The sequence below is a fragment of the Rhincodon typus genome, chromosome 4, assembly GCF_021869965.1.
Source record: "Rhincodon typus isolate 14 chromosome 4, sRhiTyp1.1, whole genome shotgun sequence".
Taxonomy (NCBI): domain Eukaryota; kingdom Metazoa; phylum Chordata; class Chondrichthyes; order Orectolobiformes; family Rhincodontidae; genus Rhincodon; species Rhincodon typus.
Genome location: NC_063335.1, coordinates 20,018,936 through 20,036,027, shown reverse-complemented (window position 1 = coordinate 20,036,027; position 17,092 = coordinate 20,018,936). Strand labels below are relative to the sequence as shown.

The window sequence follows — 17,092 nt, the reverse complement described above, 5'->3', positions numbered from 1 at the left end:
CTCTGATGCTGCCTGGCCTGCTGTGTTCATCCAGCTCCACACCTTGTTATCCCTGTATAAACACTTAGTAGGTATACAATTTGGTAAGTATGATACATATATGATGAACCAGAATCACAGTATGTATACAGATAAGAAAGATCATTTGGTCCATCTTCATTTACCTATCTGGAAAGATTACGTGTTCACAGCTAATTTTTCCTGAAATTATTCCTGAAATTGTACCTTAACTATCTGATCCAGAGTTCAGTACCATATATTGATTAATTTTGTACACATATCTTCCAGATAGCATTTGTAAATTTTCCAACAGGCAAGAAATGTTCGCCAGCCAGTGACGCCCACATCCCACAAAATGAGTAAATAATGAAAAATTGAACTTGTGCTACCTTGCCATATTTTTCAATTTATGTTTCTTCTAAATTTTCTAGGCTTTCCTTAGAGTGGATAGAATCTCAGACATAATGTTCTTTAGAGATAAATTACCTTGAGGTGGGGAAGACCCTTCCTGATTTAGACCACTTCAGTGAGAGACTTAACATTTGAGGTTTTTTGCAAGTATGCGGTAGTACAGCCTATTTTACACTGCAAATACTTTATCAGCTCAATAAATCCATGCCAATATTTATGCTCCATTCTATTCTTCCACTCTTCCTCATCCAACGCCATCAACATTTCCTATATTCCTGTCTGGCCTGTTGCACCTCTGGAGCAGGTGGGACTTGAACCTGAGCTCTGGCTCAAAGTCAGGTACACAACCACTGTGCCACAGGATCCCTCTGTTCCCATTGTGTACTTCAATTCCTAGAGCTCTTGTGGTGCAGTCTCATCTGTCCAAAGATGTACCATAACATGTCTGAACAGGGGGACTGAAAATATCAACACCTCAGTTCCTTTACCATGATTGTGTTTTGCATTAATGGCAATACTGTTTAAGGCCTCATCTTGGTTGTACTGGAGGTTTTCTAAGCATAGCTGGAAAAAATTATCCCCTCAGGTTTCAGAAATGAAATTGGAGATGTTCTGAAAATAAAAATCTTAAAAGGTGCTAATACCTCATATTTCCTAAGAGGTTTGTATGATATATGAAAGCACAATAGGAATCATACTCATATTTTGGAATTTTCAACTTTTTTTTAAACAAAGGAATTACAATCGAGTTATGTCTAAATGTTGTCTTTTGTTGAAATCTGGCATTGTTCGAACATCATTGGCTACAACACTGAAATAAAGGTAAGGTTGGGGCATCAGTAATTAATCAGTGAACGTTCAAATAATGCTAGACATTTTATTATTGTATTTAAAATGTTCAACAGAAGTACATTGTGGTGATGGGGACTGTTAATTTCAGTATGACAGATGATGTCTACTGAGAGAAACCGTTAAGAGAGTTATGCTTAGTAAATTGGTTTAGTTGTAAAGTCCTGTCCAGGGTTTTGTCAGGTACAACATGATCATGGAATAAGAATTCATAAGAGAAGGAACAGATAGTCAGCTAGATTCACAAGGAAGGCTTGTGGGGACGATGCAAAAATCCCCAAAAAGGAATTTCTAGCTTTTTTTTTGTTGAGCTAATAGATGCAAGATTCCTTCTCTAGTTCTCTAGTGATTGTATCAGGTTGACATAGTTAAATACGAGGTTCTTGATTGGGGTTGTTAGCCTAGGCCAATCAGGAAAGCCCTGGCTGACCAATATAACCAGGAGAGGAGAAGAGAATCTCCTCAGCGGAAGACTGACTCTAAGCTGGCTGGTCACAGCCAGTGTACTGTGCCCCAATAAATAAACGATGACTTGGGGACGGGACAGCAGCCTCTATGCAGTTATTTCGGGTTCCAATAAAGTAGTTTGCGTTTCTGTTATTCAGCTAGATATTACCTATGAGTACTAGTTGTGTTCACAACTGGATTATTCTGTGGCCAGATAGTCTTGAGATTTTAAAAGCTTTTTCTTTCCCCCCCATAATCGGTCCACTCCTTTCAAAATAAAGAGGTTACACATAGAATGCAGAAACAGTAGATAGTCTTCCAGAATTTGTCAGTTCTGCAGTTCAATCATTGAAAACTAATAAGTTGAGGTTTTGCTTCTAAATGTTTATCAGGATGTTTGTAACAAATAGTATGAAAGTTAGTGCTTGACCTGTGAAATGTAGCAATGTTTAGATCTGACACTTCAAAGTTTTTGTCTGCTAACACTATTTTGGCTTTTAATTTGCTTTATTTCAATTGAAGTAATAGAAGCCATGAAGCTCCTGTTCAAACCTTTATCATGAGATTCCTAGTTGAGAAGTAGACTGCTTGTTTGTAGTAGTTTATTTTTCTGGCAAGGTGATTATAAAATTCTTCTAAAAGGACACTAGATACCACACGACTAATTATTCTAGAGTAAAGCAATTCCTGTAATTACATTGTGGTAAAAGATATAAATAGTGTAAGCTTCATAATAATGGGCAGTACACCTCAGCTTAACATTAAAATGTTCTGAGTGATTAAAATTAGCTTTTTCTCCAAAAAGTACTCTCCTCCTTCATCAATAATTTAATTACCTTTCAAACCATAATTTTGTTTAGCCTCTCAAACAGTAGAAAAGAAATACTACAAGATACCTCTTTCTGCAGCATGTGCATACATTTTATGTTCTGAACTTAAATGTATGAATCAACATAATGTAGTTTGATTATTCACAAACATAAATGATCAAAGTATTCGAACTCATTTGATGTCCAGTTCTTCCTACCTCCCACCCCCAAAAAACTTTATTAATCAACGTTAGCTGTTTATTGAAGTACCAAAAGACTAAAAATATAATTTGCGACAGATGCTCATTCCAGTGAAAAGAAATTATTAACAGAGGAACTGATTCAAATGAAGAAACTGAAGGAAGTTGCCAACCAGGATATGGCTTACAAGGAATCTGAGCTGTTGAAGATCAAACACGAGCTGGAAACTACTATTGCTGCTGTAACAGATGAAGCACATCAAGTCCAGTTGCTAGAAACACAGGCATGTTTGACTGCAATTGTAACATCGTTATTTTGGTCAAGATATTACAGATTTTTAAATGCATGTTATATTGATAATGAACCAGAATCTCATGTGCATAATTTGTTATTGCAAATTTTCAAAAAAGCTTGGTGTTCCTGAATGGCCATAAGTATTGGAATTTGGATTAAATTATAGAATGACACTGTCAATACCAGAAACCAGATGCAATAAATATTAATAAATTCAATACATTTTTAGTGACAAGACAGCTATAATTGATAAAAGTACTTTGAAAATTGCATTTATTAGTTCAGGTTACCTTAAATATTAATCTTAATGAGAGTATGAGAGATCTTAAGATACATTTACTGCTTTTAGGAGTTTCCTGAGAGGGGTGTACTGGACCTATAAACATTCTTATCTGTTGCAATCGTAGAGTCATCAAGTTATACAGCACGAAAATAGACCCTTCGGTCCAACTCGTCCATGCCGACCAAGTTTCCCAAACTAAACTAGACCTATTTGCCTGCGTTTGGACCATATCCCTCCTTACCTTTCCTATTCATGTACTCATTCAAATGTTTTTTAAATGTTGTAACTGTACCTGCATCTACCACCTCCTCTGGCAGCTCGTTCCATGTGCGAACCACCTTCCCTATGGAAAATGTTGCCGCTTGGATCCCTTTTAAAATCTCTTTCTCCTCTCACCTTAAAATTATGCCTCTAGTTTTGAACTCTCCCACCCTTGGGAAAAGACCTTTGCTTTTTGCCTTAACTATGCCTTCATGATTTTATAGTCCTCTATAAGGTCATCCCTCAACCTCCTATGCCCCAATGAAAAAGGTCTCAGCCTATCCAGCTCATCCTTATAAATCAAACCCTCCAGACCTGGCAACATCCTGGTAGATCTTTTCTGGACCCTCTCCAATTTAATAATATCGTTCGTATAGCAGGGGTACCAGAATTGTACGCAGTACTCCAAAAGTGGCCTCAAAGTCCTGCACAAACCTCAATATGATATCCCAACTCCTATACTCAATGGTCTGAGCAATGAAGGTAAGTGTGCTAAACGCCTTCTTAACCACCCTGTCTTCCTGCGATGTAACTTTCAAAGAACTATATGCTTGAACCCCTAGGTCTCTGTTTGACAAAACTACCCGGGCCCTACCATTAACTGTCGTTTTTTGCTTTACCAAAAAGCAATAGCTCGCATTTATCCAAATTAAACTCCATCTGCCACTCCTCAGGCCATTGGTCCAATTGATCAAGAACCCTTTGTAATCTTCTTCACTGTTGACTATACTACCAATTTTGGTGCTTTCCACAAACTTACTAACCAGTCCTCCTAACTTCTCATCCAAATTGTTACTATGAATGACAAACAACAGTGGACCCAGCACTGATCCCTGCAGAACAATGCTGATCACGGGCCTAGTTTGAAAACAGCTCTCCACCACCACCCTCTGTCTCCAACTGATAAGTCAATTTTGCATCCAATTGGCAAGCTCATCCTGAAACCCATGTAATCTAAGTTTACTAATCAGAACACCATGCGGAACCTTGTCAAAGGCTTTAATTAAATCAGTGTAGACAACATCTACTGCTCTGCCCTCAATCTTTTTGGTTACTTCCTCAAAAAACCCAATCAAATTTGTGAGACAGGATTTCTCAGGCACAAACCATGCTGACTATCCTTAATTAGTCTTTGCCTTTCCAAAATGCATACAAATCCCAACTCTCAGAATCCCCTCCAACAACTTACCCATCAGTGATGTCAGACTCAGCAGTCTACAGTTTTCAGGTTTGTCCTTATGGCCTTTCTTAAATGCAAATTATTTTGCTACAGTTATTTTAATTGTTAATGACCTGAAATAAGGTGCTCAGAGAGAATATTTGAGAGGGATCATCCAGTGAAGCTATAATGAGTGGATATCAGAAATAAGAGTATATTGCAAATAACAGAATATATGCAAAATATTAACCACCCTCCAGTCCTCTGGCACCTCACCTATGGTTATAGATGATAAATATATCTCTGCTAGGGCCCTGCAATTTCTTCCCTAACGTCCCACACTTGATCAGGTCCCAGAGATTTATCCACCTTTATGTTTTGTTTCAGACCTCCAGTACCTCTTCTGTAATATGGACCATTTTCAAGACATCAATATTATTTTCAAGACATCAATATTATTTCCCCGAGATCCTTAGCCTCCATGTATTTCTCCACAGTAAAAAAAAAAAGACAAAACATTCATTTGGGATCTCTCCCATCTCATGTGGTTCCACACACAGACAACCTCAATTATCTTTTAGGGGCCCTATTCTCTCCCTAGTTGCTCTTTTCCTCTCAATGTACTTGTAGAATCTCTTTGGATTATCCTTAACCTTATCTGCCAAGCTATCCTTTCAGCCTTCCTGATTTTCTTTGTAAAAATGCCCCTACATCCCTTATACTCTTCTAGAGATTCATTTGATCCCAATTGTCTATGCTTAACTAATGCCCCCTTTTTAGTTTTGACCACAGCCTCAATATCTTTATTCATCCATTATTCCCCATTCTTAGCAACCTTCCCCTTCTCTCTAACAGGAACATAATGCCTCTGAACTTTCGTTCTCTCACTTTTGAAAGCCTCCCACTTGCCAGTCATCCCTTTACCTGCAAACAGGCTACCCCAGTCAATTTTTGAAAGCACCTGTCTCATACGGTTGAAATTTGCCTTCCTCCAAGTAAGAACGTGAACTTTTATACAAGGCCTATCTTTTTCCATAACTATTTTAAAACTAATAGAATTATCATTGCTGGTCCAAAAGTGCGCACCCCCCACCCCACTAATACTTCAGTCACTTGCCCTGCCTTATTTCCCAAGAGAAAGTCAAGTTTTGCTCCTTCTCAAGTAGGTACATCTACAAATTGCTAAAGAAAATTTTCTTGGACACATTTTGACAAATTCCTCATCATACAAGACTTTAACACTGTGGCAATCCCAGTCTATATTTGGAAAGTTTAAACCCTTATTATTCCAACCCTATTATTCTTACATATATTTGAGATCTCTCCACATATTTGCTCCTCAGTTTCCTGCTGACTATTGGAGGGCCTACAGTAGAATCCCAATAAAGTGGTCAGCCCCTTCTTATTTCTGAGTTCCACCCACTCTCGCTTCACTGGCTGATCCCTCAAAAATATTCTCTGAGCACCTTATTTCAGGTCATTAACAATTAAAATGACTGTAGCAAAATAATTTAAATTTGTACATTTACCTCCTAATAAATTCAAATTACTTTCTGTGGAAACCAAAGGCATTTAATTTGCTTTGTGGGAATTATTACAAAACCACTGACTTCTGACCTTGAAAGATGGCCTGTGGTATACAAAAGGAAAGATAAAAACAGTACTTCAATTTCTACACAAGAACATCACTGTTGGGGAGATAGAAAGGATGGTACATAACTCCTCTTTTTCCATCCACTCTGCAAATGTGCCTGAAGCACTTTCTTCAAGGGGAAACCTGAATACACCACAAATACTCGATGAACGTGACATTCAAATGCTGGTCTTATTTGAAGCCTTGAACTGTAGTTTTGTAATTGCTAAAGAAAGTCTTTTAAAAGTTGTTTAAGTTTCCTATTGTAACATAAGCAAATTAATTTGATTCTAAAGCTGGTTCTATTCAAGGTAAGTGGCATGTGTTGCCATCAGTAAACCATATGGAACGAAAAACAGATAGATAAGTAGAGCTCGTAGAAGATGGGAAGAATTTTCAACAGTTCGAATCACACACTTTGGGAGAACTTTTGATTCAGTTTCTTAATGACATTTTTATTTTGAAATGCTTCACTTGAAAAAAAGTGATTGAGGCAAATTATATATAAAGTGTGGCTTATTTAACCTGACGTAGCATTTTGGAAATAAACACATTAATGATGTCATATTGATTGTAGTTTCTGATACTTATGCATGACTATATTTCATACACAGACAGGGAAGAAGAATGTGCAAAAGGAGGAGAATTAAAATCTCTGCAAATGACAATGTGCAGACAATTAGATGCATATAAGAGTTATAATTTGTGTGTCAAACATCAGTTCTTGTCCCATAAAAATAGAGCACTGAAGAAGGAGAAAAATGCAGTTTGAGATGAAGTGCAAGCTAGTAGTTATTAGATCAGGAACAAAAAGCACAAGAATCAGATGAATAAAATAAAGTAATATTGGAAATGTGTAGAAGTTCTCACTTTTGATCATTCATGCAACACGTCATTCTCATTTAGATGCTGCTTGATCTGCTTTAAAGATTTTCAGTATTTACCCCAGATACATTGAGGTCTTGTGGTACAGTTGGTAGTGCCAACTCCTCTGAGTCAGAAGCTTAACTCCTACCTCGGAATTTGATAGCTAAGGAATGTACACCGAGATAGTCAACTTGTTTGGCTGCATTATACCTGCAAATTCATCCAACACATGCTTAATGGCAAACAGTAAGAGCAGAAGGGATTCATGGTCAGTCAAGTAATGAATGGAAAGTTGGAGCTCTACCATCACTATTCAAAGCTCCAGACTAAACATGCATGTGTGACTGTATATTGTTACAGCAACTCTGACTTCCTGACCAATTTGTAATATACCATCATCATTCTCTGTGTAAGCTGGATTTAATGGAGCACAGTGGAATAGATGGTCTGCGTAATTGTGGGAGGGGCTGTGTGCCCACTCATGCTTGTAAATAAACAGTCAATAGCAGGAATGGCTCAACATGGGAAACCTGCCAGATAGTAAACAAACAGTCTCCTCATTATTTACCTAAAGGCTATCATTCACGTACTCTGAATTGGTGATGATTCAGGAATCATTCCAAGCACCCTGCCCCCTCCCACAAAGGCCACCCAGAAACCCTGTTGGGTTGCTTGAAACCTCCCAGAGATTGCCTCTTTGGCACCTACTGCCCAATTGAGGGAGCCAACAACAGGAAAGGGTGTGCCTACAGAGAACTATTTCCTACTGCCCTTACATCCAATATTCCCCATGTTCTTCCTTTTAGAGTTGTGAAATCTATTTAATCTGCAAATAGTGGCCATGATTGACTGAGGCCTGGGAGCAGTTGTGGACCTCTGGTGATGTGTGATAATGATTACAGTAAAAACAATGATTTGTATGGTATCGTTTACATAATTAATCATTTGAAGATGCCACCAAGGAACATGAGATATTGGAAAAGATGACCAAGTCAAAGATGTAGGTTTTTAAGTGTCTTTAAGGAGGAAAGTAGGTGGAGATGTATAGAGAAGGAATTCCAGACTTTGGAACTTGGGCAGCTAAAAAAAATGGCTATCGATGTTACTATAATTAAAAAACTGTAATGCTTACAAAACCAGAATTAGGTGGTCACGTATCTGGGAGAGTCATGGGCTGAAAATGTTTAGAAGGATAGAAGGTGCTAATGTTGTTGAAGGATTTGAAAACAAGAATTTCAAAATCAAGTTATTATGTAACCTGGGTCACCACGTACAGAGTTGATCAGTGCACATGATTTGGTACAAGATAGGACATGAGTAAGAGAGATTTGGATGATCACTGCATATTTTTAAAAGAATATTTTTATTTTAAGCTTAACCAGCATGTTGATAAGCACCAGGCTGCAGAGGCTAAGCTTGAAGAAAAGACATCAGAGTCATTAAAGACTCATGTTGCTCTTCATCAGCTTGTAGAGAAGTACTACACCGGTACTGCATCAATGCAAGACAACATTGCCAAAGAACTGAGGTGAGGAGATTATGACTTCCCTTTATAACATGAAGCACTTTTAAACTGAACACAATCCATTTCTTTAAACACTCATTGTAAAACAAAGTGAAGAAACTTTTGTGACAGTAATTACAGGATTTAATCCTAACTTCTCTAATGACTAGGTTTCATCTAGTAACCATTAGGATTACTTGGAATTCATGATGAGTTGTGTTTGCAGTATGAACATGATTTTGATTTTGCGTCTAGAATCCTGTATGTCGTACATGAAAGAACTGTCTATAGTAAAATAATTCTTAAATAGACTAGTTACCATGATGATTGAGTTTTATTTGGTCGAAAAATTGAATTAACGTAGAATCAATACAATCTTCATCCCTGGACTTGTGACTTTTCCAAAAAAAGATTCCTTTCTGTCAATTTACTAGTCTCCTACAATGGCAGTGAAAAAATATGGTTACATTAATAAGTCTCGATAAATCCTTATCTGTTTTCTGTGCATCCATCAGTTTTAAAGAATTTCACACCATAATTGACTGGACATTCCATTTTTCATCAGCATGGTGAGGTTAATTAGTCTAAAGGTACAAAAAAAGTCTGGGAATACTCAGCCAGCCAGCATTTATAGACAGTAAAACCAAGTTAATGTTAAAATTTAAGTTTATTGCTCCACAGAGAGCTGCCACAGGCATGACAGACTGAATGGCTATACCCTATTATTTTTGTGTGCATACAAGGAATAGTTTATTTGTTCATAAATAACAAGTATGGGGGGAAAAACACAAAGTGCTGGATGTTTCATGACCCTTATAAGAGGACATGACACAATAACTCTGTCTATCCATTGATTCTGCCAGACCGGCTCAGTATTTCCAACATTTTCTGTTTTTATTTGGGATTTCCATCACCTGCAATATTTTGTTTTCGTACAAAATATATTGATCCTGCCTGTTCCCACATTGATTCTCCATTTACTACATTTTTATTATATATTTTCTCCATCTAAATTACCTTTTTTAAGTGTTGAACCTTTTTAGTGCCTGTATTTTCCTCCTTGGTCAAATTCCAGAAAGCTACAGATATTTACAAAAGCAGAAAGCTATTGTGTCCATGCTGATTCTTTGCCAAAGCATTACAATACAAATCTCACTGTCCTACTCTCTCTTCTGCCAAAACTGTTTATCACTGTTTCCTTAAAAGATGTAATATATAAGTAGATACTTGTTCAGACCTGGCAAACTCTGAGACAAGTGGGGTTTGTACCTGGACCTTCTGACCAGAGGTAAAGACACCATAAAAATAGCTCTCAACAACTTAGTGACAAAAGAAATACTATTCTGACAAATCTGTATAACAAAATTTAACCTTTTTGTTCTTCTTGTCCTTTGTGCAAAAATTAGTGATTAATCAAAAGACTGACGTAGGATAAGAGAATGGCTGCTGAGAACCAAATCTCCACTGCCAAAAGCTACATGAAACCTTTGTCCTTGTGATGTTGGTTCACCTGCCAGCAGCAGGCACAGCCTTCTCCCTGGCACTGCAGAGTGAGAAAGCTGGCTGCTCTCTCAGTGGATTTCACTGAGGATTTGATTTTGGGAAAGTTATTGCCACTGCCCTCTAAAAGCCGATATTTATTTCCTTCATGGTGGCATTACTTCCAGGTCAAGGATTGCCAAGTCACATGGTCCAAAATTTCTTACTATTTGAGGAAAATTATAACTGATCCATTTACAATTGAGCAAACGCTCAAATATTAAAATAATTACAGACTGTACAGACATTTTAAATAATCAATTTTCTTTATAATATTGCTTCTGGGTCAATGGTTGTCACGAACAGCACTTATTCAGTTAAATTATGAACAAATCTACTGTAACAACATTTTTCAGGGATGAAATCAGCAGTTAGCAACAAAAGCTGAGGGACAAAGTGTTGTTGGTGGAGGAAGACAAGTTTCTCAGAAATAAAGTGGCTGAGGACTGTGGTCACTTGACAAAGGAAAATGCCCTCTTGCACTCTCATGTACTGGAACTAACTAAAGAGCTGGAAAGGGTAGGTACATTCGGTGTACTTTAAATCTTGTCATTTTGGTAACTACTGCATATAGCTATAATGAAACAGTCACATTTGTCCAATTATTTGAAAAAATACATTAAAGGCACACATTTTATATGACCATAGGAGAGGATAGTCTGACATGGGTTGAATGGGACAAGGAGGAGATACAAAATCTTCACTGACCCATACGTTGTGTTAAAAATATTATAGTAAATTCAGCAGCATGTTGTAGGCCATTGCAATACACCACAGTTCTGCTAAATGTAAGAACTGTATATAAATAAATATACCTGACAGCCGATTTCCAGCTGGTATGTCGTGTCCTGCAGCTCTCGGGTCAGATTGCACTAGGGTACTTTTTGTTTTTGTTGGGAGTTGCTCTGAGATAATTGAGCACCTCACCTCAGCAGACTAGTTTGGAGTGTTACTAAATTTAACAGTCTATTTCATAATTTTGTTGTAAATTCTTGACAAAAATGTCAATTAAAATTCTGACACAAACTTTTATAAAAAATCTACGACACGTTAAAGAAGAAAAGTCCTACCACTATCTTGGTCACAAAAGTATGGTTGACTCTTATCTGCTCTTTAAATGGCCTAACAAGCCACTCAGTTGAACTGCTTCAAGGTCTAAAGCAAGGAATGAAACCCGACACACCAGCCAGCATAGATCTGATGGCCAGAAATGACAATGGTAAACCCAGTCCTGTTAACCCTGCAAAGTCCTCCTTACTAAAATCTGGGGGCTTATGCCAAAATTGGGAGAGCTGTCCCACAGACTAGTCAAGCAACACCCCAACATATTCATACTCATGAAATTAAGTGGTACAGACTGTGACCCAGAGTCCTAAACATTGATTCCACACCCCATGAAGTCTAATGGCATCCGATCAAACATGAGCTAGAAACCACCTGCTGATTACTACCTGCCACCACCCCCAAAAAACTTGCCTGATGAATCGGTACTCCTTCATATTGAACACCACTTCAAAGAAGAATTCGAGGTTCTAGGGAAACACAGCTTGTACTCTGGGTGGGTGACTTCAATGTCAATATTGAGTTCCTCAGTAGTACCACTACTGAATGAGCTGACTGAGTCTAAAGGACATTACTGCTAGTTTTGGTCTGTAGCAGAAAATGATGGAACTAACAAGATGCAAAAAAAAAACATACTTGACTTTGTCCTAACCAGTCTGCCTGTAGTGCGTACATCTGTCCATGGCTATTGTTAAGCGTGATCATCACAGTCATTATGAAGAACAAGTCTCTTCCTCACATTTTGGAGATCTTCTATTGTGTATGGTACTATCACCATGCTAAATGGGACAGAATTCGAACAGATCGACCAGCTTAAGATCATTTTCAAATTAATCTTTAACCCCAAGGCCTAAGCTATTCCTCACTTTATCATTACTATTCAGACAGGAGATCAACATTGGTTCAATAAAGAATACAGGTAGGCATGATAGAAGCAGTGCCAGGTGTTCCTAAAAATGATATAATCTGGTGAGCTACAACATGGGACTACTTGTGTACTAAAAAGTAGACTGAGCTAAATGATCCCATAAACAACAGATAAGACTTAAAACAAAAACAAATTGCCAGAGAAACTCAGGAGTCTGGCAGCATTTGGAGAGAAAACAAAGTTTGGGTTTTGAGTCTAGTGACCCTTCCTCAGAAATGAGAACATACCACTTTTTTCCTAGATGCTATCTTGATGACTGAGCACTGTGGGGGGAAGAAAGGGTGAGGGAGAGGTGGAGGAGAGCCTAGAGAGAGAGAGAAGGTTAAAGTTGGGCAGACAAAGGGATTATTGGTAGTAAGCAGGGAAGAAGAAAAGCTAGATAATTGGGGGGCAGGGGCTGCAGCTGTGAGTGGGTGAATGGGTTGGCTGCGCTGAAAGCAACCTGTTTCATGACAGGAGCTGGGGTATGGAGGTGTATAGAAGTCACGGACCGTGGTGTTCAGGCTCTAAATTTATTGAACTCAATATTGAGTCTTGAGGGTTGCAAGGCCCTCAGCACAAATTGAGATGCTGTTCCTCCAGCTTGTACTGAACACTGCAGTTTAATTGTAAAGATAGATGATGAGCTAGTTAGAAGATGCAGCACATGAGTTAATTTACATGTATAATCTCAGTATATTGGGACTTGAGGCACAGCGTTAGTTCCCCTACCTGAGGCAGGACGCCTGGGTACAAGTCCCAGCTGCTGCAGACATGTGTAATGACATCTCTGAACAGGGCAATTAGAAAATATCACTAAGTTCCATTTTCTTTTAAGTCACACACAAATATTTATGGCTTAGTCTCTTGGAAAAACAACATTTTCCCCATTAATGTGATAGTTTGTTATGGAGTACTTTTCTGACTAAAATTAATGCTGTGATGGCCAGAATTGATCAATTAATGATTTTTTTTCACAGCTAGCAATCCCAATATTAAATATTAAGATTCTTATGATGTTCTGCAAGACTTGAATACCGATTGTCTGTGGACTGCTAACAGATCAGTTATTGTTAAGTTTAAGCTCACAACTGCAGTTGGTCTGAGATGAACTAACTTTATTACAGGTTCAAGCACTTAGGGATGAGAAGAATTCTAAACATTCAACCAATGTCATGCAGTTGACTTCTCTAAAAGAGCAAGAGAGACAACGTGAAATGGAATTGTCTCATTTAAAAAGAATGATGAAGGAAGAGGAGATAAAGGTTCTCACTGCCATGGAACAGGTAGTACTCCTTCCACATGACCAATGTACAATAGTTCTTATGTTCTTCCTTCAAGATTATATCAAGTATAATTATCAATGTGACCATTCAGAAACTACGACTAAGCATGCATGATAAAACACATTGCTTACTGAGTAATAGCTTATTAAAGGGAAAGTAATGATTAAAAATAGATTTCTTTTTCATACATTCATGTGAGGCATGCAGGGTTTGGGAAGAAAAAAAATAGTTGCGGGAGAAGCTCAGCAGGTCTGGCAGCATCTATGAAGGAAAAAACAGAGCTAACATTTCGGGTTCGGTGATCTTTCCTCACAACCGGACCCGAAACGTTAACTCTGTTTCTTTCCTTCACAGATGCTGCCAGACCTGCTGAGCTTCTCCAGCAACTTTGTTTTTGTTCCTGATTTACAGCATCCGCAGTTCTTTCAGTTTTTATAAGGTTTGGAAAGAGTTTTATTGAGATAAGCTTATGAACTGTCATAATATTAATTGATAACTACTTTAAATTTTTTAAAGTAGAGTGACAAACAAGAATTGAAAATAATTACAATCTGGTTCTTGGCGTATGTGGTTTCACTGACAATTTTCATCTCCAGTTCCTGAAATAAATATATATTGGGACAGTTCTGAAATTGAGACTGAAGTTCAATTTTGCTGTTGGCATATTTTACTGTGGCTGAATTTTCCCAGCCCCTGAAAAATATGGACGATGGCGAGTCAGTTGGGAAAATGAGATTTTTGATATTGAGGAAAACATTTTCAATTTCTCACCCAAAGTTTGAACAGAGAGATGAAAATTTTGAGAGTGAGTGGTGGGAGGGTTATTAGCATGCATTTACATTTCATTACAATTCACACACTTCTGCCATCCACTCGCCAGACAGGACCCGATCCTGATCTGACACCCATCATTACTGTCCTCCACCGGATCATGTTTCTCCCACCGTCCTGGGCCTACCCTACACACTGCATCACTTAACTGGCCCATTTGCCACCTTGACCCCTACCCACTTGGCACCTTACCTCCTTTCGCTGGCATCCTATTAAACTGACACTCTAATATCACATTTAAGTTAAGTACTTAGCGTTTCAAGAACTAAGAAAGCTAATGAGCTGAAACACCTTGCCGAAAAGCACAACACCTGTGGTTTCTTCACTGCTGCCAAGGCGATATATACAGACCTTGGCCTCAAATTGGTGCAGAGTAAGGAGGGAACCCTTTTGAGAGGCAGAAAGCATTGGCTCCCAATGGTCAGAACACTTCAGAGAACTTCTAAACTGGAATACAATCATTGATGAGGACGTGTTTGAGGAAGTCCCCGACTCCCCAAAGATGGTCTTGGACGCCCACCTAGTGTGGCAGACACTGAAGCTGCCAATAGATGCAAGAAGAATAGAAAAGCAAGAGTAGATAGGATTCCAGTGGCGATTTTGAACCATGAAAGAGCAGAGCTCACTTGTCAACTCCATCAACTGTTGGTGAAAACCTGAGATAAAAGAGAAATCCCTACCTATCTCAGGGATGCTGCCATCACCACCATCTTCAAGAAAGGAGACAAAGTAGACTGTGGGAACTACTGAGGAATCTCCCTTACTCTCCATCATCAGGAAGATCATCACCTGAATCCTCACTTGTTGCCTTCTCCCAGTCTGAGGAAATCGTTCCTGAAAATTCCTGTAGCTTCTGAGAAAACCATGGAACTCTGGATATGGTTTTCATTGCTTGGCAATTCAGAGAGAAGTACCATGGAAGATCCTTTCAAAGGCTGGCTGTCCTGAGAAATTCATCAATATCATTCATCTCCTCCACGACAAGATGTCAGTGATGGTCCTCACCGATAGTAATAGGACAGAATCTCTTGGGGTTAAGGCAGGGGTATGTCATACCCCCTCTGCCTTTTTCTCCATCTTCATCGCCACCATTCTTCATCTCGTCAAGAACAAGCTTTCCAGTGGTGTGGGCATTGTCTACAGGATGGACAGAAAACTTTTTCCACATCAACCAGTTGAAATCCAAGAAAAAAAACAACACCGATCTCATTGTAGAACTTCAGTACGTGGATAACAATGTCATCTCTGCCCTCACAGAAAAGAATCTTCAAGCCTTACTTAACGCCTTTACAGAAGCATACTGAAAAGTTGGTCTCAGCCTCAACCTCGACATGACTAAATCCTTTACCAACCCATCCCAGTCAAGTTCCAGTCCATCTCTCCATTAAGATCAATGGAGAAATCTTCCCAAATGTGGAAAATTTCCCTTACATGGATGATTACAAGGCTGACATTCATGCAGCGATTCAATATTGCATCCAGTCTGCAAGCGCCACCATCGGCTGCCTAAGGATGAAATACTTTGACATCTGTGACATCTACGCTGATACCAACACCCTTGTGTATAAGGCAGTCATCCTTCCGCCTCTTCTATATGGCTTTGAAACTTGGACAATGTATAGATGCCACCTGAAGACCCTTGAAAAGTAACATGAATGCTATTTGAGACAGATTCTCCTCATCAGCTGGGAAGACAGGTGTACTAACATCAGTGTCCTTGATGCACCAGAGATACACGATGATCTGAAACCATCTCCATTGGACTGGCCACGTGCTTAGGATGCCCAAGTTCCAAATCTTCCTTGCCAATCTCAAAGGCGGCCCAGGAATGGGAGGAGGATAAAGGAAGTATTTCAAAGATTCCATGAAGGCTTCCCTCAAGAAATGCAATGTAGATATTATTGCATGGGAGACTCTTGTTCAGAAGAAACCAACTTAGAGGAAACTCCTAAATGAAGGGACACAGTTCTTTGATGACACCTGTTGACAAGAGGAAGTATGGAAAAGGAACTGGAGAAAGAAATGCCAGAGACCTTAAGGCTAAGGACAACTTCTACTTCCTGGAAACACCTGCCAAATGTGTAGTCAGAGATGCAGCTCTAACTCATCAGTTATGCAAGTACCCACAGAATCCATGACCAATGACACAGAACTTCCTCGCTGAACAATAATACTCATTAACGAGTGATTCCAATGTTGACAGTTTGACAGTGGCTGTCCAGACCTTTAAAATTTCAGAATCTGAAATTTCAACCAACTACTGTAAAAACGGGGCATGATTTCCCTTTCTCTGACACTACAAAGGAGTTGTCAAAATGGAAATACAGCTTCATACTTCTAAAGAAGCCCCGATTGGAATCTTCGCTCCAGAAATGTGGAGCTCCCTTTTCTTTTCAAGAAAAAGGACGAAATTGGCAATATCTGAAAGATCATTAGACTTTGCCAGATGGTTTGTTTTTATAGTCTCAGAGTTCTGCCAGTCAGCCAATCTTCTATCCATGCCAGTATCTTGTCCTTAATATTATGGGCTCTTACATTATTTAGCAGCCTACTGTGTGGCACCTTATCAAAGGCCTTCTGGAAATCCAAATAGATCACATCCACTACATCTTCTTTGTCTAACTTGCTCATTACCTCCTCAAAAAACTCTAATAGATTTGTCAGGCATGACTGTCCCTTGATAAAGCTGTGCTGACTCAGCCCTATTTTACCATGCACTTCTAAGAGGAATACAAACTCTTTCCTAATA

The 17,092-nt window shown here is 38.7% G+C and overlaps 1 protein-coding gene across 1 annotated transcript in view; it reads left to right on the top strand.

Moving 5' to 3' along the window:
* The first annotated feature begins 8,527 nt into the window (after window positions 1–8,527).
* Window positions 8,528–17,092, top strand: part of LOC125482918 (uncharacterized protein DDB_G0281497-like) — a 106,127-nt gene continuing 97,562 nt past the window's right edge. The window contains exon 1 of the mRNA XM_048595659.1: window positions 8,528–8,742. Coding sequence (XP_048451616.1) covers window positions 8,528–8,742 — 215 coding nt within the window. The remainder of the gene's footprint in view (window positions 8,743–17,092) is intronic.